A 24,288-nucleotide genomic window follows, 5' to 3' on the forward strand; every position below is an offset into this window, starting at 1 on the left:
TAATGCCACACTGAACATCAGATTCAAACAGTGCTTCAGCAAATGTTGGGGAAGAAAACAATGAACATTAAAGATGCAGCAAGAACACAGCCACAAGATGGCACATGCTTCCATGCCCTCTGCAAAGACTAAGTTAAATTTTTTTTTGGGAAATGAGAAAACCAGAATAAAACAAAGCAAAAACAAACAGGAAAATAAATAAATAAATAAACAAACAAACAAACAAAAAGAAAGAAAAAAGAAACCAAAGATACTCCGTTAGTAACACAATCAAGTGAGGGGAATTACCAGTACAGCGGCAGTCTGTTCAACCAGCGCCGGCCGGCCGGCTGCGCAGCTCAGAGTAAAGGGCACCGCATACTGCGGTGTGATGGTGGCTACTTGAGGGTGGAGAGTTGCTACCATTAGTGGTGTACAGCTTCCCTGAAATGTAGATTAGGCAGGTGAGTGAAACAAACATGGAGGTAGGTTATCTGGATTCAGAAGGGTTCTCATTCCCCCCAAGTTATTGCCAATAATAAAATAGTCATTTTGTGTCACCTAAAACACATGTACCAAACACAACTATCCCTTCCAACCGGCCCACTAGGTCAAATGTCAATGGAATAAAGCAAAAAAGTATATTAAGTCCCTCTTGGGCCAGATTCAGAGGATCAGTTCACAAGGCATATAATGAGAATTCCTCCTCTTCCTAATCACAACATAGAAGCTTTGGATTTCAACATGGCCTATGTGTCATGGTCCACAAACATTTACATATAGAACTGATAATATGAAATCTATTCTTTATATAAACACTTGATGCTTTTCTTGACCATCTCAGTGGCAAGTTTAATCACAAGTATGAAGTTTTGAAGCTTTCTACAGCTTGGATAAACACAGGAAATAAAGCAACATAAAAGGCATCCTCATGTGATTCAGCCTCTCAATCATGATAAAAACTCTGTGGGTAAAGACATTTGAGAAAAGGAGAAACTTTAGAAAACAAATTTTTTTTTTTACATGTGTGGTGTATTTTTAAGACTGTCAAGATAAAAATGTCATCCTATCAAAATCAGAGTAAATTTACTCCACAATCTCTCAACCAGCCTTCCTGTAGATTTATATTTATCTCTGCAAGTTCAAGGAAGACAGTTGCAGTTGTTGGAGAATGTTAGGAATGAGTACATTCTTCCATGTGGATGTTTCATCTTAAGTCCACTGAATCATAAACCAAGAAAGACCTTACAGTCAAAGCAAATTATTTTCAGGACAAAATATCTGATTCTCAATAGCACTTCAGCACTACTGAATATCTCAGTTGCCTTTTACCTGCGTGAGAACTCCTGATTGTATTTGTAGTGGCTGAGCAGCTGGTGCCTGGGGAACAATTGGCACAGCATTATCCATCCTCACAGGGAATCCAGAATGTTTTGTTGTTGCTTGTAGTCCAGCTGTAGAACACACCACAGTTAAATTTTTTGCTGGGTCAGGTAGTATTATTTGTTTTGTGCTATTTATTTTTAACTTTGCTATTCAAATAATTCACTAATCAGGCATTAGTTCTAAATACTTAAAGTAAAGGATTTCATACAAGTTTTGTGAATTAAGAAAAGGGAGATGGGGTGGAGGAGATAGCATTTAAAGGTTATGCAAAAGACTTTCAGGATCCAAAGTCCCAGGCCACGCCTATAGAGGTGATGCTTCACAAGCAGTGAAGCAGTACTCACTTGTCTATCTCACTTGTCTGTCTCTTCTTCCTTTTATTTCTGTTTGTCACCCTCTGCCAAAAAAAGTGAGGGGAAATGGCCACCAGGAGCAGTGGAACCATGCAGACACTGAGCCTCAGCAATAATGGTGGCAAAAGAAAAGGATGATTTGATTCCTTAAAAGTTAGATTAATGGAAAGATGTTCTGATATACCAGGAAGGTTGGTTTAATATTTTTTATTATACAAGTTTTAAAATAAACCACATATCTCATTCCTATTCATAGTAGAGGCTAAAACAACAACCAAAGAAAAAGTCAATCACTTAATAACTTGTAGTCACCAACAACACTAGGGAAGAAAAATCTTAAGTCTTTTTCAAAGTAGAATATTAAAAGCAAAGACATAAATGTAAATATAACTTGTTTAATTAGATAAGAAAAAGTGTTAAAATCTCAATTTGCCATGTAAGTCACCTCTTTATTTAGGATCCTTAAAGAGGATGTTTTACCCTACTCAAAAAAGATAACCTAGTTCACAAATTAGTTATATTTATCTTTAACCAGCATATGAACTGAATAAATTATGCCTATGATAAAAATAGTTAAAAGCTGACATTTGGCTTATAAAAGCTCTTTAAAAATAAAGTTATTTCAGAAATCTGCTCTTGTCACTGACAGCATTCAAAAAATGTGCTTGTATGACTAAAGACAAGAAAATTAAGAACTTTTTTTTACTGCCTTTAAAACAGTATCCATGTCTGTTTCTTTCCCCCTCTCTATTCCTAAGATTTAATTGTCTGTTATGAGAGAGGAATAAGAGGGGTGAGTTGGAGTGGAGTGGGGTGGGGCCGTGAACCCGGGCACTTCTCAACTTTGGCAAAAGGTGGTGCTAGGGATTGAAACTTCAGCCTCTGGAAATCTCAGGCATGCAAGCAGATTCTAACAGGCTAACAGTTATTAAACTCTGGGCACAAATCCTAAATAAATGCTTTGGTGGGATGGGAGGGGGAGTGAGGTCAGTGGAGCACCTAGTTGAGCACATGCTATAGTATGCAAGGGACCAGGTTCTAGTCCCTGGTCCCAACCTGCAGGGGGGGATTTTTCACAAGTGGTAAACCAGTACTGCAGGTATCTCTATCTTTCTCTTTTCTCTCAATTTCTATTTTAATCAAATAATAAATGAGATATTTTTAAATGTTTCCAAATAGAGAAAGATAGTTCTTCCTCTTGCCAAAACTTGAGAAGGGAGTGCTCTAAGTTTTTAAGTCTACCATATCAAAGTGTCCAATGTGGAAAAAGTAAGTTTCTATTATGCCTCTATTCTCTATTGGCTGTTTTTTTTTTGTTTTGTTTTGTTTTTTTGCTAAGTAAGGGTGCAGCCATTTTACTAGGACACTCATTCCATTTCTAAGCCAACTAACTTTTCTCAGAATAATCATGGAGGTATCAGATAAGCATTACTCATAAAACCAAACTGCAGTGTTTTTAGCAAGTTAATCTTCTAACACTCTATTTCAGTAATTTATGAGTAATTTAAATAACAAGCTGTCCTATAAGCAAACATAATCCAGAAAAACAGAGACTGGAAAAATCAAAATTAGAACAGTATAATAGAAAAAAAATTAAATGCTACAAATATAAGAGGTAACAAAATCTAGATACTCAGTTTGTTTCTGGTTTTTTTTTTGTTTGTTTTTTAAATTACTACTCTTTCTTCCTAGATCAATGTTCTCTAATAAGAAAGTGAAGTAACATTAAATTTCTTGTCTTTATTCCCAGGACACAAGCTAATCACATGACAATTTTATTATAACAGCCTCCTATAAATTGGTAGGAAGGCAGGAGGCACTATTTAGAAAGAATAAAGCCTCATTCACTGTAAATGCTCACCTAGAGGCCCCAAAGTGATAAAGGGAGTAAAATTACAGAATAATGGTTACCAATGAACAAAATATGTAACTATTTAAGTCAACTACAACAGTGTGGAAAGTAGTATTTATAGTAATGGCCTACAAGTGTGAATCTAAGTATTAGACTGCTACAATAATTTAGGGTTAAGCCACAACAGTCAGGCTGGTTTAAAACTAGTGTCTTCCAAGGAATTACAAGTTAAACAAAAATTTAACAAACAGCAACACTTGATGGGAGTATATCCTTCTCTAAGTATAGGCAACTTGTAGAAGAGTTATGTGGTGAAAGAAAGGTAGCTACTGAGAATAACCAAAACCAGCATATGACTGACTATAGCTGGCAAGTAAATCACTATTCTTTATAGCTATTTGAATTCAAATACTGAGTAGCAGTATGTCAAAATATGTAAGCCAGAGATCCCACTGCCTGGCTTTCAGCTATGGCTATGGTTTCACCACTAACTACTTATAAGGATTTTAGGTAAATGAGGGCACTGTGATCAATTTTCTCATCTATTTGGGTTAATCACATTATCTACTTCCTAGAGTTGGCTATGAATTAATACACATAAAAGGGGCTGGGTGGTAGCACACCTGGTTGAGTGTTAAAATGAACAAGGACCTGGGTTCAAGCCCCCGGTCCCCACCTACACAGGGGAAGTTTTACAAGTAGTTAAAGCAGTGCTGCAAGTGTGTGTTTCTCTCTCTCCCTCTCCATCTTCCCCAACCTTCTCAATTTCTGGCTGTCTCTGTTCAATAAAGATAATTTTTTTAAAAAAATTAAATGCACATAAAAACCACTCAGAAATTTATTTGGCATAAAGTGCCAAATAAATATTAGTTACCACTACCATAACCTTAATTTAAAAAAAAATTCATTTGGAAAATTTTTAATTTGCTCAATCTAGTTTGATAAGGGGGAAAAAGTCTTTCCTAACACTTATAATGAGCTAATTATAACAAGAGGTTAAATCACTTTCCCCTCTACCTCCTCTTCAGCTTAAATTTTATTTTGTTAAAGGATCAGAAATTATTCTGTTTTACCTCTTAATTATCATCTCAGAGAACGCAGAAAACTTCAGAGTTCCACATAGGAAAATTGTCCCAATGAAACTCACTATGGAAAAGTTGAAGGGGTGGGGGGTAACTAGCTTGCTAAGTTTAGTAGAAGAATCACTCAATATACAACAACCCAACGTATAGAATTTACTATTATGAAGTATAGGCAGAAAATAATTTGTAAATTAATCTAAATTTGCATTTACGGGTTTTGAATCTGCTCCTCCGCTCTCCCTGTGGTTTCTCCCTGGTTTACATCGCTATCGCTCTCCTGTCCTCCCGGTAATCTCTCAGTCTCCCCTAGCCCCATTTTTCCTTCTGCTTGCTCCGACTCTGTCAGAAACCAAACAAACAAAGAGTCATAGTCAACAAGTAACTGAAGTTATAAACATAAAAATGCTACCTGCTTCTATGTAAAGTGCTATGAGAAGCCTGAATCCTGATTTGTTTCCATAGGGTAATGACACTTTCCTACTAAGAAAATGACTTAAAATGATGTAAACTTTTAAGTGGTTCACCTAATGAATAACTACACATTCCTCACATTTCAGGGGAAATATATATATATCTATATATATATATCTATATATATATATAGATATATATATATATATATAGAGAGAGAGAGAGAGAGAGATATGACAGAATATTAAGAAAATGAACAAGAGTGGGAATATGAAATTTTATAGTAACATGGGGTCAGTGCATTATTCTACAGCTATTCTGTTCCTCATTGACAGGAATTTGAGAAACAATATAATTCACAAGCTGAAACATCATTTTAATGCCTTCCCCACATAAGCACTTCAGCTTATAGAATTTCTAAGTTCATGGGCTGGGGAGATAGCTATTAATGGTTATGATAAAGACTTATGCCTGAGGCTCCAAGGTCCCAGATTCAGTCCCCAGCACCACCATAAACCAGAGCTGAGCAGTGCTTAATGTCTGTCTCTTTATCTCTCATTAAAATAATAAAGTGTTAAAAAAATAATTTCAGTTCAGCAAAAAATGATCTTTATCAATGAAGGTAATTTAAAAGGTTTCACATTCTGAAACATCTGTTTTAGAATAAAGTTACCTATTTTATTTGGAACACTTTATTTTATAATGAGATGTTATAAACACAAGACTAGTATATAGTATTTTTGTTTAGCACAATATTTTTAAAGGTGTATATTACTTTAACATTGCAAGACATTCTTATAATCCTATATAAGAATGGTAAATAAGAAAAGAAACTGATTATCAGGCAGGCAGAGCAATTAGGAAAACCTAAACTGATCTCCTATAATATATTAGATGAAATAATTAAGCAAGTAACCAAAGTAAAAAAAGGGCAATCAACTTTTGTTAATTTCAGTTATCTTCATAATCAAAGACTAAATTTGAGCATGTCAAATATCAAGGTCAAATAGGGTTTTTTTTTTTGACACCTGCAGACCTACTTTACCGCCTGTAAAGCCCTGCAGGTGGGGAGCCGGGGGCTTTAACTGGGATCCTTACACCGGTCCTTGCGCTTTGTGCCACATGCGGTTAACCGCTGCGCTAACACCCAACTCCCCAAATAATTTTTTAATATGACCTGCCTAAAGCAGATAAGTCAGTGATAATATGAACTTATATGATAACATATGATACAAGACTTTTCCTCACTTACTTTGAAAAGCAGGTGGACACACTATAAATGTTTGTTGGAATGGATCTGTCTGAGTACAAATCTGGGTGGTTCCAGGTTGCAAGGAGACACCCTGCTGGGCAACTCCAGGAACTGGTGCTGCAGATGATGGGTACAAAGTCGACTGGTAGTTGAGTAATGAGACATCTGAATTAGCCAAAGAAAGAGTAGCAGCTGCTGCAGTAGAACTAGAAGCTAGAACACTGGCCTGAAAACAAAAGGATATATAGATGTATACTACTGTATAGAAGACATTTAATTTTTTCAATCTGCTGAGGAAATTTTAATGCAAAGGAAAAATTAATATTATATCTGTCTTTGAAATAAATACTTGCATGCAAAATTTTCCCAATCTCTAAATTTAAGGCATATTAAGTTTCATAGAAAGTGGTCCCATGGAGCTCCAGTGGCGCAATCGGTTAGCGCACGGTACTTATACAGAAAGTGGTCCCACAAAAAAAAAGTGGTCCCACACTGGTTGAAACTATATTAGAGCATCTACACTTCTTGAAGATGTATACAGCTTCAGAAGCAAATACAAACATAAGGATCACTACTTACAAAACAAAAAAAAAGTGAAACTGAACGTTAATTACACACAACCAAACTTAAAAATGATTAGATTAACAGTTGGTATGAGAAGAGAATGGGTAAAAATGTTCAAAGGGAGTGAATTTCTAGTTATAAGATCAACAAATTCTTGCTAGGGAGGCATCGTAATGGTTATGCTGACAATTTTCATACCTGAGGATATGTATCACCATAAGCCAGAGTTGAATAGTGCTCTGGTTAAATAAATAAATAAATGAACAAGTTCTGGGGATTCAATGTACAGCACATATATATAGAGGAAGAGGGCTGGCTCAATGGATAGAGCACTGACTGGACTTACAGACATAAGGTCTTGAGTCTGATCCCTGGCACTGCATGTGCCAGAGTGATACTCTGATATGTTCTGTCTTCTCTCTCCATCATTAATAAACAAATCTTTAAAAAAAAAAAAAAAACACCCTAACAGAGATAAAAGTATTAACCAGCTAAAAAATTACACACACACACACACACACACACACACTGCATAGGGTGATACAATACTTATAACAAGATAAATGACATTGGTACCAAGTCTTAACGGGCAAAAAAATGGCATCAGGCAGTTCAATTAAGGAAACAGTATGTGAACTGCTACAGTATGTCAGAGAGCAGCATAATTAGATAATGTGAGGACGACACATCCCACTAACCACAATAACCAGCATGGCTCCACTTATTTCACTATACTAAAGCTGCAAAGGCATGGGTGACTGGACCTTTGTATTTAATTTTTGCTACCTAGCTGGCAGGTATTATCAGTCTACCATTACTTTAACATGGTAGAAAATTCTTACAAAGCACCAAGACCATACAAAGCCAACAGCTGCCTTCTTTACCTCATCCTGTACTCTTAACAGTTTCTATTCCACTTAGGTTTCAAATTCCAAAACCATTTACTGAATACCTGATTGTGCACTGTATTGAGTTGGTTGCTGAAGCTCATGGTTAGATTTGTGCTTGTATTTGGTGCAACATGCGTAGTGAAGGGACTCTTGATCTGACTTACAGTATCATACATATGAACCCTCCGTTTACAGATCTCCATATTCTGAAAACAAGACTTAACACTGAAAAGAAAAAAAAACAAACCTGAAATTAATAAAGAGAAATAAGCAGGCACCAAGTAACTTATGAACACAGATGGACATTTCTTGTCCCATTAAGTACTTTTAGATAGTTTTTATAACATAAGAATGAAAAAACTCCTATCTAATGCTTAATCTCACATTTTTTTCAATGAAAAGGAAAAGCATCAGTCAGTCAAGCAGACAGGCACTCAGGCTACTGCTCCACGGGAACCTCACCTACAGCCCTCCACTCTACCAGCTGAGCTATCAAAGGGTGCATAGGCTGCCGCTCAAAAGTGATGGTGGCACTTAGCTCTAAGATGGTAGGTAACTCACCTAAGAAATGCTGGGTTGTCAGAAAAGTCATCATGTATTTTTGCATAGAAAAATACATTCTGAAGGGGTGGGGGTAAATAGCATAATGGTTATGCAGAGACATTCATGCCTGAGGTTCCAAAGTCCCAGGTTCAATTCCCCACTCCCACCCCAACCATAAACCAGAGCTGAGCAGTGCTCTGGTAAAAAAAATAAATAAATAAGGGGGGAGTCAGGCAGTAGTGCAGCAGGTTAAACACACATGGTGCCGGTAAGGACCCCGGTTCGAGCCCCCAACTCCCCACCTACAGGGGAGTCAGTTCGCAGGTGGTGAAGCAGGTCTCCAGGTGTCTATCTTTCCCTCCCGCTCTGTCTCCCCCATCTCCATTTCTCTGTCCTATCTAACAACGGTGACATCAATAACAATAAAAAGCGGGGCAACAAAAGGAAAAATAAATACAATATAAAAAAATAATACTTAAAAAAAAAAAAAAAGATCAGGACTTTCCCAACAACTCAACAGCACAGTACCAGCACCACCGCCAGGTTCAATTCCCAGGTATCACCAGCAGTTACAGCTGATCAAAAACAATAGATAGGAATGTAAAATTATTCAAACCATAAAATACTCACTGATTGCTATGTGGAAAATCCAAAAGGTGAGTCATTGTCACAAACTGATGGTTAAGAGTCTTCAGAGGTGTAATTCTCTTATCTGCATCGATCGTTAGCATTTTTTTTAACAGGTCAATGTATTCTCTTCGATCCGCCTTCTCAGCCAACATGTCTGTTCCCTCTAAGTCTGTAGACATATTCACCTTTCAAGAAAAAATTAGAAATATTATACTTTAGGGAAGGGGAGACAGCATAACAGATATACAAAAAGACTTTCATGGGTGGGGGTAGATAGCATAATGGTTATACAAACAGACTCTTATGCCTGAGGCTCCAAAGTCCCAGGTTCAAGCCCCCACACCACCATAAGCCAAAGCTAAGCAGTGCTCTGGTAAAATAAAATTTTTAAAAAAAGAGAAAAAAGGAAAAAAAAGACTTTCATGCCTGAGGCTCCAAGGTCCCAAATTCAATATCCCACACCACCATAAGCCAGAGCTAAGTGGTGCTTAGGAGGTCATATTTCATTACTTAAGACTTACTTAATTAATTACATAGGATACTGACACTAAATACTTTCTAACATATAAGCACAAGCAATGATCAAGAGAAAAATCTAAGGCACTTCTATTACAGAACATCAGTTTTCACAGAAGTTCTCCTTACATTATCTTGCAAAAAAAAAAAAAATTTTAGTAAGTTCAGCAAAAGTGATTGTTATGGGAGCCAGGCTGTGGCACACCTGGTTGAGAGCACATGCTACCATGCACAAAGATATGGGTTTAAGTCCCTAGTCCCCCATTGCTGGGGTGGGGAAGAGCTTCACAAGTGGTGAAGCAGTGCTGTAGGTGTCTGTCTGTCTGTCTGTCTGTCTGTCTGTCTGTCTCTCCTCACACCCCATCTCTACGTGTCCTCAGAATTTCTCTGTCTTATCAAATAAAATTCAAAAAGTTTAAAAAGAAAACTGTAAAAAGATTAAAAAGTAGTTACTATTATTTAAACATGTTTCACTGAAAAGATTAAATTGCATATTTGTATGAAGTGGTTTTGTTTCAACAGCTCGTAACAAAAGCACTTAATAAATGTTTAATGTGCATTTAGAGAAAATGGACAAGAGGCCAGGCAGTTATGCCCCTGGTAAAGTGCAAATGCTACAAAGCGTAAGGACCTAGGTTCAAGTCCCCTGGTCCTCTCCTTCAGGAGGGAAGTTTCACTAGTGGTGAAGTAATGCTGCTGGTATCTTTTTGTCCCTTTCTCTCAATTTTTTTGTCTCTATCCAAAAGAAATACTTTTTTAAAATTAAAAAAAGAAGTTCTTATAATAATATTTAAAAATATTTATTTATTGGATAGAGACAACCAGAAAATCAAGAGGGATGGGGAGTTAGGGAAGGAGAGAGACAGAGAGACACCTGCAACACTGGTTCACCATTCGTAATACTTTCCCCCTGCAGGTGAGGACCAGAGGCTTGAACCTGGGTCCTTTTGCATTGTAACATGTGCATTCAATCAGGTACACCAACTCCCTGTCCCAATATTTCAAAATATTGACATACAACAAAACCAGTTTTAAAAGCAACAGGAAGGGAGAAATATGTACTACTAAAAGTAATTTGGCTAGGGAAAAGCCTCAAGTGATAGAACATGGAACTTTCATGCCTTAGGCTCCTGGTTTGATCTCTAACGCCACATGCACTTTCTTGTTCCTTCTCTCTGCCCCATGTGGAACTCTCCCTCACATATAATAAAAAATAAATCTTTAAAAAAAAAACCAAAAAACTAAAGTATCCTTTGTTTTATCATAACATAATTTTATGTTCATTTTTATACAAAAATTAAAATATTTATTAGAAGATAATAGATTGAATCTATCTTTAATATAACCAATAGAAGTGTCTCTGATTAAAGAGACAAATGTCTGACTTCTGAAATATCCAGCACTCACCTGAGCCATGTCATCTAAACAATTAAAGATATATTTCCGAGCTTCTTTTGATTTGATTCCAGTTTCTAATTCATGTTCTTCAGGTGTCTATAAGATAGTGTTTTTTTTTAACAATTTCATTAGAATTCTATTTCCACATTGAATTCTTAATTAAAGCCAGAATAAAAATAAGCAAGTGTCATCATCTTGCCAATCAGAGACAGCAAACTTAAAATAATAATGGGGGGGGTGCACTAAGGGAGATAGATAGCACAACAATTATGAAAGACTTTCATTCCAAAGGCTCTAAAGTCTCAGGTTCAATTCCTTACACCAGCATAAGCCAGAGCTGAGTAGTACTCTGGGAAAAAGATAAAGAAAAAAATAATAATAAAGAGAGGAAAGGGGGAAAAAGGAAGGGAGAGAGGGAGGGAGGGAGGAAGGGAAAAAAGGCAGAAAGAAAGAAAGGCAGAAAGGAAGGAAGGAAGAGAGAGAGAAAGAAAGAGAAAGAAAGAAGGAAGGAAAGAAGGAAAGAGAAAATGAAAAAGAAAGAAAGAAACGGAGGAAGGAAAGGAAGGATGGGTGGATAAAGTGAGAAAGAAAGTGAGGGGGAGAGAAAGTTAACAACTAGAAAAGAGAGATATGGTCTTATCTGGCTACCTATTCAATAGGAATAAAATAAATGTGCAAGTAATAATGGTGCACATCTCCTAATGTTAGGTAAGGCAAGACTTTACTATTTTTCTCTTAAAGCTACTTTCAAAGGAAATAATATCTCAAATGCTAATGGTCTAAACAGTTCTGAGCCAGAGAGTTAAGGAGTTAATCAAATTACTGAGCTCTCTTAAGTTATTAAGACTATTTAAGAGGTCAGGTGGTAACACACCTGGTTAAGTGCACACATTACAATGTGCAAGGACCCAGCCACTGGTCCCTAGCTGCAGGGGGAAAGCTTTGCAAGTGAAGCAGGTCTGCAGGTGTCTCTCTGTTGATCTCCCACTCTATCTCCCCCTTCCTCTCCATGCCTGGCTGTCTCTATCCAATAAATAAAATAAAAATAAAATTTTTTAAAAAGAACGTTCTCAGAAGTTAAAAAAATAGAATTTGTTTCAAGAAAAAATACATGTACTCTATAAACAACAATGTGCCATCAAGCTAGAGAACCTGGAAGAAATGGATGTGTTCCTAGATATGTTCAAACTCCCAGTATTAAGAAAAGAGGAACCAGAAAATATGAACAGGCCAGCCACAGCCAAAGAAATTGAAACAGTTATCAAAATTCTTCCCAACAGTAAAAGTCCTAGATAGTTTTGTAAATGAATTCTACAAAACCTTCAAGAAAGAGTTAATACCTCTATTTTTATTTATTTATTTTTAATTTTTCCCTTTAGTTGCCCTTGTTATTACTGCTGCCGTTGTTGTTGGATAGGACAGAGAGACATCGAGAGAGGAGGGAAAGACAAAGAGGGAGAGAGAGAGAGAAAGACAGACACCTGCAGACCTGCTCCACCACCTCTGAAGCGAACCCCCTGCAGGTGAGGAGCCAGGGGCTCGAACTGGGATCTTTATGCCAGTACTTGTACTTCGCGCCACATGTGCTTAACATGTTGCACCACCGCCTGGCTCCCAATACCTCTACTTTTAAAACTCTTCCAAAAGATTGAAGACACAGGAATACTCCACTCCAGCTTCTATGAAGCCAACATCACCCTGATAACCAAAAGAAAAGAAAAAAGAGAAAACTACAAACCAGTATCTCTGATGAACATAGATGCTAAAATATTGAACAAAATTCTAGTCACCCAGATACAGCAGTATATTAAAATGACTGTTCATCATTACCAAGTGAGGTTTATCCCAGGAATGCAAGGTTGGTTTAATATATGTAAATCAATCAACATGATCCACCACATCAATAAAAGCAAGACCAAAAACCACAAGATTATATCACTAGATGCAGAGAAAGCTTCTGACAAAACCCAAACCAACATCGCTTTATAATCAAAACACTACAAAAAATGGGAGTAGATGGAAAATTCCTCAAAATAGTGAAATTCATATTAGCAAACCTACAGCCAACATCATACTCAATGGTGAAAAAACTGGAACTAGACAGGTACTAGACAGGGCTGCCCACTATCAACATTACTATTCAACACAGTGTTGGAAGTTCTTGCCATAGCAATCAGGCAGGAACAAGGAATTAAAGGGATACAGATTGGAAGAGAAGTCAAACCCTCCCTATTTGAAGATGACATGATAGTATACATAGAGAAACCTAAATAATATAGCATGAAGCTCTTGGAAATTATCAGGCAACATAGTAAGGTATCAGGCTACAAAATTAACATACAAAAATCAGTGGCAGGAGACGGGTAGTAGCACAGTCAGTTAAGCGCAGGACCGGCATAAGGATCCTGGGGAGCTCCCGGCTCCCCACCTGGGGAGTCACTTCACAGGTGGTGAAGCAGGTCTGTCTTTCTCTCCTCCTCTCTGTCTTTCCCTCCTCTCTCCATTTCTCTCTGTCCTATCCAACAACAACGACATCAGTCATAACTACAACAATAAAACAACAAGGGCAACAAAAGGGAATAAATAATAAATATTAAAAAAAAGCAAAAAATATCAGTGGCACTCTTTTATACAAACACTGTTGGAAGAAGAAATTCAGAAATCAATCCCTTTTACTATAGCAACAAAAACAATTAAGTATCTAGAAATAAACCTAACAAAAGAAGTGAAAAAATGGTATAGTGAAAATTATGAGTCACTATTCAAGGAAAAAGAAAAAGACACAAAGAAGTAGAAAGATATTTCATGTTCATGTGTTGGAAGAATTAACATCATCAAAATATATTACCCAGAGCCATATACAAATTTAATGCTATCCCCATCAAGATCCCACCAAATTTTTAAAAATTTTTTAAAATATTTATTTATTTCCTTGTTTGTTGCCCTTGTTGTTTTATTGTTGTAGTTACTATTGATGTTACTGTTGTTGGATAAGACAGAGAGAAATGAAGAGAGGAGGGGAAGACAGAGAGGGGGAGAGAAAGACACCTACAGACCTGCTTCACCACTTGTGAAGCTACTCCCCTGCAGATGGGGAGCCAGGGGCTCGAATCAGGATCCTTACTCCAGTCCTTGCACTTTGCGCCACATGCGCTTAACCCACTGCACTACCACCTGACTCCCCCTACCAAATTTTTTAAAGAGAATAGTACAAAAGCTACAAATGTTTATAATTCTAGGCAGAAAATGCCTAGAATTAACAAAATAATCTTGAGAAGAAAGAACAGAACTGGAGGCATCACACTCCCAGATCTTAAAATTGTAGTATAGGGCCATTGTGAACAAAACTTCTTGGTAATGGAACATAAACAGATACACTGAAAAGTGGAATAGAATTGAGAGGCCAGAAGTAAACCCCCACACCTATGGACATCTAATCTTTGACAAAGGGGCCCAGATTATGGGGAAAGCAGAGTCTCTTCAACAAATGGTGTTGGAAAAAAAATGGGTTGAAACATGTAGAAGAATGAAACTGAACCACTGTATTTCACCAAACACAAAAGTAATTCCAAATTGATCAAGGACTTGGATGTTAGAGCACAAACTATCAAATACTTAGAGGAAAATCTTGGCAGAACTCTTTTCCACCTAAATTTTAAAGGCATCTTTAATGATACCAGTCCAATTACAAAGACTAAAACAAAAATAAAACCAATGGGACTACACCAAATTAAAAAGCTTGTGCACAGAAAAAGAAACCACCAACCAAGCAAAGGACCCTTTACAGAATGGGAGATCTTTATATGCCATACATCAGACAAAAGGCTAATAACCAAAATATAGAGAACTCACCAAACTCAGCAACAAGAAAACAAATGACTCCATCAAAAAATGGGGAGAGGATGTGAACAGAATATTCACCAAAGAAGAGATCCAAAAGGCCAATAAACATATGAGAAAATGCTCCAAGTCATTGATTGTCAGAGAAATGCAAATAAAGACAACAATATGATACCACTGCACTCTTATGAAAATGTCATACATCAGAAAAGACAGCAGCAGCAAATGCTGGAGAGGTTTTTGGGACAAGGAACCTTCCTGCACTGCTGGTAGAAATGTAAATTAGTCCAGCCCCTGTAGTGAGCAGTCTGGAGAACTCTCAGAAGGCTAGAAGTGGGCCTTCCTATGACCGTGCAATGCCTCTCCTGGGGATATATCCTAAAGAACCAAAAACACCCATCCAAGAAGATTTGTGCAAACCTTTGTTCATAGCAGCACAATTTGTAATAGCCAAAACGTGGTGATTTAAATGGTGATTTCAAAAAAATAATTTAAAAATGGTGCTTTCACTTCCTTCACTTCATATCTTGGATGGAGCTTGAAGGAATCATGTTAAGTGAGATAAGTCAGAAAGAGAAGGATGAATATGAGAAAGAGAAGGATGAATATGGGATTATCTCATTTATAGACAAAAGTTGAAAAATACTACCATGATGCTGGCCTGCCTTTCCTGGGCAGACAACTTTACCAATGTGTCCTGGAATCCCACCTCCACAGAACCCTACTCCACTAAGGAAAGGTAGAGTCAGGCTGGGGGTATGGATCAACATGTCAACGCCCACATCCAGCAGAAAAGCAATTACAGAAGCCAAGCCTTCTGACCTTCTGTGCCCCATAGAGATCTTTGGTCCATACTTTCAGAGTGATAAAGAATGGGGAAGCTTCCAGTGGAGGGGATGGGATATGGCATGTTAGTGGTGGGAGTTGTGTAAATTGTGCCTCTCTTATCCCACAATCTTGTCTACCAGTGTCAAATTACTACTACTACTACTAATAATAATAATAGCAATAAAAGAGAAGCCAAAAAATAAGATAACACAAAGCAGAACTTGGGCTGAGTTCATTGTACTTCACCAAAGTAAAAGACTGGGAGGGGGGAGGCTCAGGTCCTAGAGCATGATGGCAGAGGACCAAAGAGGGTTGAATTGTTATGTGGAAAACTGAGACATGTTACACATGTACAAATTACTGAATTTTACTGTTGATTATAAACCATTAATCCCAATAATGAAAAAAAGTTTTCTCAAAAAAACAAAAACAAAAAACACGTCCTACTTTCATGTAAACCAAAAAAAAAAAAAAAAAAAAGTTGCAACCAAATTTGAATTCAAAGTTAGGAGTAAGGAGTAAAGAGATAAGTATAATAGGAGAAACAGACCTTAAGCCTCCAGAGTGGGTATCCCAAATTTGGATCTCTGTTGAAAAACCTCGTTGTTTTTGTCCCAGCACTGAGAAGATACTCGGCTGGCAGGCCTTGTGTTTGTGAAATGTAACGAATCTGAAACATAAGAACATTGATTTGGAATAAAAAGGTAAATTACTAAAACTGTTAACAGCATAACACTATTAGCTCTAGGCAAAAAAAAAAAAAAAAGTTTCTCTAAGAAAATTAGCTCTGATCAGTACAGTTTCAAAATACATACAAAACCCCCTTACCTAGTCATTTCCAAAAACTTATTCAGTAGCTTCTCTGTTATAATTCCTGTGTTTTATATTAAAAACAATTTGAATAAATTTGAAATTTTATAGGAAGTTTTGCTTTCCTATAGACTTGAGTACAAAGTTCAGGAAATTTCTAAGACAGAAGAGTTCCCAACAAACGCCATGTTGTATATTAAGAAGATTTTTTCCATCCACCTCTCTTCTTTGGTCACTCTGTGGTACCTCCTCTAAATCACTAAATTTCTTTTTTTTTAATTTTATTTATTTATTTATTGGATAGAGACATACAGAAATAGAGAGGGCAGGGAGTGGCAGAGAGGGATAGAGACAGACACCTGCAACACTGCTTCACCACTCATGAAGCTTTCCCCCTACTGGTGGGGGCTGGGGGCTCAAACCAGGGTCTTTGCACATTTTAACATGTGAGCTCAACCAGGTGTGCCACCATCTGGTCCCAATCACTAAATTTCTTATACTAGAAAATTAAGCCTTTAAATTACTTTGCTAGTCCTATTTTAGAGGTTAGATACTGTGTTTATTCACTCATTGTTACGTAACAACTACTATACCAGTGGTTGTCAAAGTGTGATCTGTGGCTGCTGGAGGCTGCCAGGACCCTTTCAGGTTTCTATGAAGTAAAAACTAATTCTAAAATAATAGTAAAACATTAATTATTTGCCTATTTCATTCTTTTCATGGGTGTAGAGTAGATTTCTAGAGCTGGTCTGTAATGATGCCATTAAGCTGATGAGGAAGGAAACCTGTGTTTATATATTCTTGAGTCTTAAAAGTTTGACAGTACTCTGGTTCACACTTCTGCTTGTTTTGACAATTCTTCCCAAGAGATGGTTTGATTTCGCCACCCACAACTGAAGTCAATACAAGAAGCAATTTTTCTTTTCTATTTATTTATTTATTTAGCCTCCAGGGTTATTGCTGGGACTCAGTGCCTGCACCATGAATCCACTGCTCCTGGTGGCTATTTTTTTCCTTTTGTTGACCTTGTTGATTTGGTTATTATTATCGTTATTGATGTCATTGTTGTTGTATAGGACAGAGAGAAATGGAGAGAGGAGGGGAAGACAGAGAGGGGCAGAGAAAGATAAGGCACCTGCAGACCTGCTTCACCACTTGTGAAGTGACCCCTCCCTGCAGCTGGGGACCCAGGGACTTGAACTGAGATCCTTATGCCAGTCCTTGCACTGCGCCATGTGCGCTACTGCCTGACCCCCCCAAAAAGCAATTAGAAAGAATGTCAAACAAGGAAATAAGCCTTAATTTCCATATTTTCATTTATCTTTCCAATGCATAGAATTTTCAGAGATTTAAACTCTATTTACAGAGCTCTTTAGAGTCCTTAACAAAAACAAAAACCAACAAACTTTGTATGAACTACAGGTCAAGGCTAGCCTGTTATCAGACAAGACAGTTTCAGACAGCCATCAGTGTGTTACATCAAATTTGTGGGATTTACATAACTGGAAACCAAAGCATTAATAATTAATAAAATCAGTGGAGGGGATGGTTACAGAGGTCTGGTGGTGGAAATTGTGTGAAGCTGTACCCCTCTTATCCTATGGTTTTGTCAATGTTTCCTTTTTATAAATAAAAATTTTTCAAAAAAAGAAACTTAAGAAAATACCCAAGAAACAGGAAGATTTATATTCAATGCATAGCATGCATTCTTCAACATCCTATCTTCCCTCCTTACCCATTTCTGTCATTTTTATATATACTTTACATAAATGACAGCTATTGCTTCCAAAATTTATTGTTATTTTACTCTCAAGTTATGCTTGAAATTAAGAGCAGGTATTCCCTGTGAAGTGAGAAGCAGGATGCTACATATACTTACGTATCATTATTTTGCCTTTCATATTAATAATATTTTATTCCTATTGAAAAAGCATAATCTTTGTATGAAAATAAAAGTATTTTCTAGGCAAAAAAATAAAATAATTAATAAAATATACTATTTTTAAATGTGAGTTTCATTTGCATACAAAAGAGGTAAAATAAAAAATATTTCTAATCCAGGATAAAGTCTATACAATGAAATATTATGTAGATAATTAAAATGATAAAAAGCACATTTACTGATATGTGAAACTATTTTACAATATACTAAGTTTTAAACTGAAGATTACAGATTTAAAAATCTCAGTTTTATTTTTCATTTATTCTATTAAAAGTTACTGACTGTATTCCAGGTGGGGGAGGTAGATAATATAATAGTTATGCAAAGGGACTCTCATGCCTGAGTCTTCAAAGTCCCAGGTTTAATCCCCCAAACCACCATAAACAAGAGCTGAACAGTGATCTGGTTAAAAAAATAATAGTAATAAATAGAAATTACTGTATTCTATGGCTCTAAGAAACATTTTTTTGTACTAACATCTTTGAAATCAACATTTCTTATAGTTTATAAATCCCGGGACCGGGTGGTGGCGTACCTGGTTGAGTGCACATGTGACAATGCCAAGGACCAGGACTCAAGCTCCCAGTCCCTACATGCAGGGGGAAAGCTTTGTGAGTGGTAAAGCCAGGGCTGCAGGTGTCTATCTCTCCCTATCATGCCCTTCCCTCTAGATTTCTGGCTGTCTCTACCAATAAATAAAATAAAGATAATAAAAAAATTTAATTTATAAATCTTATGACATAATTGGCAGCATTCTTTCTTAGAAATAAAGAAAAATGTTGTATCTTTCAGTCATTGGTATCTTAGATTTGATGAAATACCTTATATATGTCCCTCTATGTCTAATTGTGTAGACAAATGTGTGCCACATACATGTTCTTTTTCCACCACACCCCCCCCCCCCAGACATTTATTGAGCCAGGCAGTAGTGATTTTAAAAATAGAACTGGTTCTTGCTCTTAGACTTTACGGAGACAGATACTGAATATATAGTTCAGACTGAATTGGCATTTGAGGGGGAAAAAAATGAACTTCTATAAAAATACATCATAAAGGAGCCTGACCTACCTAAACTGTAGACAAGTGAGGGAAAATTCCATGAGGATGTGACATATGAGCTGATAAATGAATGGGCACTGACTAAATGAATAGGTAGAAGAGAAGTATTTCAGAATATAGGAACAGTATGTGCAAGGGTCTGTGTAAGAAGGAAGCATAAAATTAACTGGCTCTAAAATGATGTCAACAGGAACAGAGTATGAAAAGCCAGAGGAAATGGTCTAAAACACAGTCTAGATAAGGAGAGAGGAAGAAATGGCCAATCTAGATTAAGGATTTAGCTTTTTCAAAAATAAAAAGTAAAAAGAAATAAAAAATAATAAAGTGGTCCAGAAGGTGGATAAAGCACTGAACTCCCAAGCATGAGTTCCCAAGTTCAATCCCTGGCAGCACAAGTTCCAGAGTGATGTCTAGTTCTTTCTCTCTCTTCCTATTTTCCTCAGTAATCTTAAATAAAAATAAAAATTTTTGTTTATTTTTTTATCTTTATTTATTAGATAGACAGAGAAATTGGGTGGGGGAGAGAAAGAGAAATTAAGAAGGGAAGTAATGATAGGGACAGAGAAAAAGAGACACCTGCAGCACTGCTTCACCACTTGCAAAGCTTTCCCCTTGCAGGTGGGAATGAGGGTCTCAAACCTGGGTCCTTGCACATTGTAGCATATGTGCTCAACCAGATGCACCACCACCTGGACCCTAAATGAAATCTTAAAAAATAATAATAATAAAGTAGGTGTTCTACTGAGTTTGGAGTATGGCACCAAAGTAAGAAAGCAGAAGTACACTAGAGTTTGCAGTGAGTACCTCCCTAATACTTCCTCTCCACTTTTCCAAGCTTTGGGTCCAGGATTGCTCAACAATTTGTTTGGCTTTGTATGTTAACTCTCTTTTCAGTCACCAGGTTCCAGATGCCATCAGGATGCCGGCCAGACTTCCCTGGACTGAAGACCCCACCAATGTGTCCTGGAGCTCAGCTTCCCCAGAGCCCCACCCTACTAGGGAAAGAGAGAGGCAGACTGGGAGTATGGACCGACCAGTCAACGCCCATGTTCAGCGGGGAAGCAATTACAGAAGCCAGACCTTCCACCTTCTGCAACCCTCAATGACCCTGGGTCCATGCTCCCAGAGGGATAGAAAATAGGAAAGCTATCAGGGAAGGGGGTGGGATATGGAGACTGGGCGGTGGGAATTGTGTGGAGTTGTACCCCTCCTACCCTATGGTTTTGTTAATTAATCCTTTCTTAAATAAAAAAATTTTAAAAAAAGAAAAAAAAAAAGTAGGTGTTCTGACTGTAGGAGAGGAAAGGTGATTAAAAAGAAAGAAAAAATAGTAATAAATTGCACTTTACTCAAGAAGTGGTAGAAAACCACTAAATAGCAGGAAACAGGCTTGATGAAATTTGTATTTTGAAATGTTTCTGGAAAAAAAGACTACCAGGAGGCCAGAGTAGATCAAAGGAAATTGTCTAAGTGATAAACACATCTAGGACTATGGAACCAGTAATAGAAGAAAGCAAGTATAAACAAGAGGAATAGAACACAAGTAATTAAAAGATACACAGATGCACACAAACACCCTAAACTATATTTTTCCTGCACAAAATCTAACACAACTGCATCATATAATTATCTGTATGATTATTTATTAAATTCTGTTTTCAATTTCCAAACTATAAACTCCATAAAAACAAGTACAAGGATTTTATCCACTGTGTACCCACAGTACAACACAGTGGGTATATACTGATGTGTACACACACACACACACACACACACACACACACACACACACTACTTTTGAGGGGGAGTAGAACAACTAATCACTGAATGTTGTCTTCTGGTTTACTTCATCTTTTCTACTGAGTAGTATTATGTATGTATTTTAATGTAAAACATTAACAATATTTACTAGCACAGGCAAAGAAGTTTATTCTAGTTACTGAACTTAATGTCCCTAGTTACTGCTTTTTGCATCAATAAATAAAGGATGGGGAGGTGACTCAGCACTAGAACACAAAACTTCATGTGTTGAAAACCCACCCAGGTTTGGTCTCAATCCCAGTCACTAAATATGAAGAAGCAGTGCACTGTTTCATTCTCTCAATAAATGAATAAATCATTTTTAAATCTCTAAAAGTGGTTGTGGTGGTTTACAACCTTATGGCCATACTAAATATCAAGAGTGAACAATTAGCAGAATTATACAGTATATGAATTCTATTTGAAAAGCTTAGCTATGTTAAAACCAATGACTATGTCATGGAATCTTTACTGTGTGGCCACAGATGTATCAAGAAAAACTATTCCTAAGGCCCAGGTGGCGCAGTCCATAAATTGTAATCTAAGATCCTAAATTCAATCCCCAGCATCACACAGCTATTCCAGATGTTCTGGTTCTCTCCTCCTCTTCCTCATAAATATTTTTAAGAAAGAAAACCTATCCCCAACTCTACTCTACAACAGCAACATTCTATTTATTCAGCACATGAAAAATTACTTTCTTCTACAATGTTAAAAATAAAACTCCAGAATATAATGCTATTATTTTTGCTCTTAAAAAGTAGGTTTCTAAGGGTACTAAAATAGTCGGTTTAAAGTATTAAAATAAAATTATTTCTTCTTTCCACTTGTGTTTTCCTATCTCTGTAACACACCCCTTTTAAACTAGATAAAGTATCTGAAGTTCATCTGTTTTTGAGACACAGATAATTTACAATACTATTAAATTCATACTAATTTTGGAGACCCACCATATATGGGGTCCAATGTATTTCAATATATAGAGTACTTATTTCAGTACTTGTGAAATACACACATACACACACACACACATTTATTTATTTAAGTAACAGCTATGAGTGAAACAAAAGTCAATTTTAAATGTCTAATTCTTCAGCTTTGCTTTATTTTCTTAGTTATCTTAACTCAAATGAGAATAATTAACCAAAGTTAATAATGATTATGAATCTTGAAAAGTACCTATCTAAAGTAACATAAAACAAATCCCTTTTAAACTCCCACGTATAACAAGATAAAGATAAAAAATTCTATTCTTTAAGGAAACTAATTAGCCTATAGTTTTCCTATTTAAATGTTTCATTAATATATCTCTTCCTATAGAATCTATTTCAGAGGGGCTGGGTAGTGACCTATACTTTTCCTATTTAAATGTTTCATTAATATATCTCTTCCTATAGAATCCATTTCAGAGGGGCTGGGTAGTGATGTACCTGGTTGAGCCCACATGTCATAATGTGCAAGGACTAGGGTTCAAGCCCCCAGTCCCCACCTGCAGGGGGAAAGTTTTACAAGTGGTGAAGCAGTGTGACAAGTGTCTGTCTCTCTCCCTTCTCTACCACCCCTTCCCTCTCGATTTCTGGCTGTCTCTATCCAATAAATAAATAAATAAATAAATATTTTAAAATAAAGATACTCTGATCTCCCCATATTAAAGAGTCTTTAAAAAAATCTATTTCAGCAGCCAGAGAAAAAGTTCAACTGATAAAGAGTACAGGACTAGCACACCTGAGGTTCCCAGTTCCATCCCAGGCACCCCAAGTAATGGAGGAGTGCTCTGGCTTCTCTTTCTCATTTAAAATAATTATTTTAAAAGCCAATTTCAATAGTAACTACTTGCTTTATATTTCCATCCAAATAAACACTCTTACCTGATCATATTCTGAAGCACCAGGATAAAGAGGCCATCCCAGGAACAGCTCAGCTATCACACAGCCCAATGACCACATATCAATAGCTTCACAAAATGGTAATCCAAGAATAATTTCAGGGGCCCTAACAAAAACAAAAGAGGATAAAAATTAAAGATTATTTGGGGAAATAATGGTGTCACTTAAGTATTGTTTCAGTATCAGCTAAAGGCACATTGATTTAATTAAACTAAAAACAATCTTTTGCATAAAGTTCATCTCTTGAAGCTAGATGTTTACTAGAATTCAGAAATTTTAGCATTTCAGAAAAGTACTGACATGTACAAAGTACATATTGCATAATAATCAAAGTATATTTTGTGAAACACTCCATAGTTAAACACTAATATTCCCAAAATGAAACATAAAATAGTCATAGTAAGCCAACTAAATAAAAACTAAGTAACCTTACACTGGTTCAGATCAAATCTTGCCAATAAATAAATCTGTACCAAACTTAGAAAAATACTGTTTTTTTTTTTGCATCCAGGGTCATTGCTGGGGCTCGCTTGGTGCTACCACTATGAATCCACTACTCCTGGAGGCCATGTTTTTTCCTTTTTATTGGATAGGACAGAAAAATTGAGAGAGATGGGGAATAGAAAGATAGAAACCTGCAGACCTGCTTCATTGCTCCTGGAGTGGACTTCCTGCAAGGGAGGTGGGGGTGCTGAACAGATATCTTTGCACAGGTCCTTGCGCTTCCTACTATGTGCATTTAACCAGGTGCGCAACCGCTTGGCATGCTATATAGTATTTTCAGCACCTTTTAAATTATGAAAATATTAACTAAATGGCTTGCTCAATAAATACCCCTTCTGGAGACATTGCAGCTGCTAGTATAGAGTGTAGAGCAAACTATAAAGATTCAAATCCTGAGTTCATTATTTTTATTATCTTTATTTATTTATTGGACAGAGACAGTCAGATATCAAGAGGGAAGAGAGAGATAGAGAGGAAGAGACAGAGAGACACCAGCTACACAGCTTCACCACTTGCAAAGCTTTCCCCGTGGAGGTGGGGACAGGGAGCTCAAACCCGGGTCCTTGCACACTGTAACTAACGTGCACTCAACCAGGTGTGCTATCACCTGTCCCTTTTAATTTTATTATTTGATAGTTGTAGACAGTTATTTAATCTGTGATTCAGGTTCCTCATTCATAAAGTGAGGATTTAAAGCAACAAAGGTCTATGCAACAGGGTAGTTACAATATTTAAATATTTATTTAATAGTGATGTTAAATAT

At 36.7% G+C, this 24,288-nt stretch overlaps 1 protein-coding gene and 1 long non-coding RNA gene across 4 annotated transcripts in view; both read right to left on the reverse strand.

Moving 5' to 3' along the window:
- LOC132541380 (uncharacterized) overlaps nucleotides 1–24,288 on the reverse strand; it is a 621,539-nt gene that overhangs the window by 568,403 nt on the left and 28,848 nt on the right. The gene's annotated exons all lie outside the window — the stretch shown is intronic.
- HIPK1 (homeodomain interacting protein kinase 1) overlaps nucleotides 1–24,288 on the reverse strand; it is a 65,027-nt gene that overhangs the window by 16,948 nt on the left and 23,791 nt on the right. For all 3 annotated transcript variants that reach the window (XM_060201845.1, XM_060201844.1, XM_007530184.2), the window contains exons 3-10: nucleotides 23,004–23,127; nucleotides 16,075–16,194; nucleotides 10,866–10,952; nucleotides 8,943–9,127; nucleotides 7,832–7,994; nucleotides 6,316–6,541; nucleotides 1,312–1,433; nucleotides 289–423 (exon numbers count right to left, since the gene is read on the reverse strand). In XM_060201845.1, coding sequence (XP_060057828.1) covers nucleotides 289–423; nucleotides 1,312–1,433; nucleotides 6,316–6,541; nucleotides 7,832–7,994; nucleotides 8,943–9,127; nucleotides 10,866–10,952; nucleotides 16,075–16,194; nucleotides 23,004–23,127 — 1,162 coding nt within the window. The remainder of the gene's footprint in view (nucleotides 1–288; nucleotides 424–1,311; nucleotides 1,434–6,315; nucleotides 6,542–7,831; nucleotides 7,995–8,942; nucleotides 9,128–10,865; nucleotides 10,953–16,074; nucleotides 16,195–23,003; nucleotides 23,128–24,288) is intronic.

Source organism: Erinaceus europaeus, chromosome 11, assembly GCF_950295315.1.
Source record: "Erinaceus europaeus chromosome 11, mEriEur2.1, whole genome shotgun sequence".
Lineage (NCBI taxonomy): Eukaryota > Metazoa > Chordata > Mammalia > Eulipotyphla > Erinaceidae > Erinaceus > Erinaceus europaeus.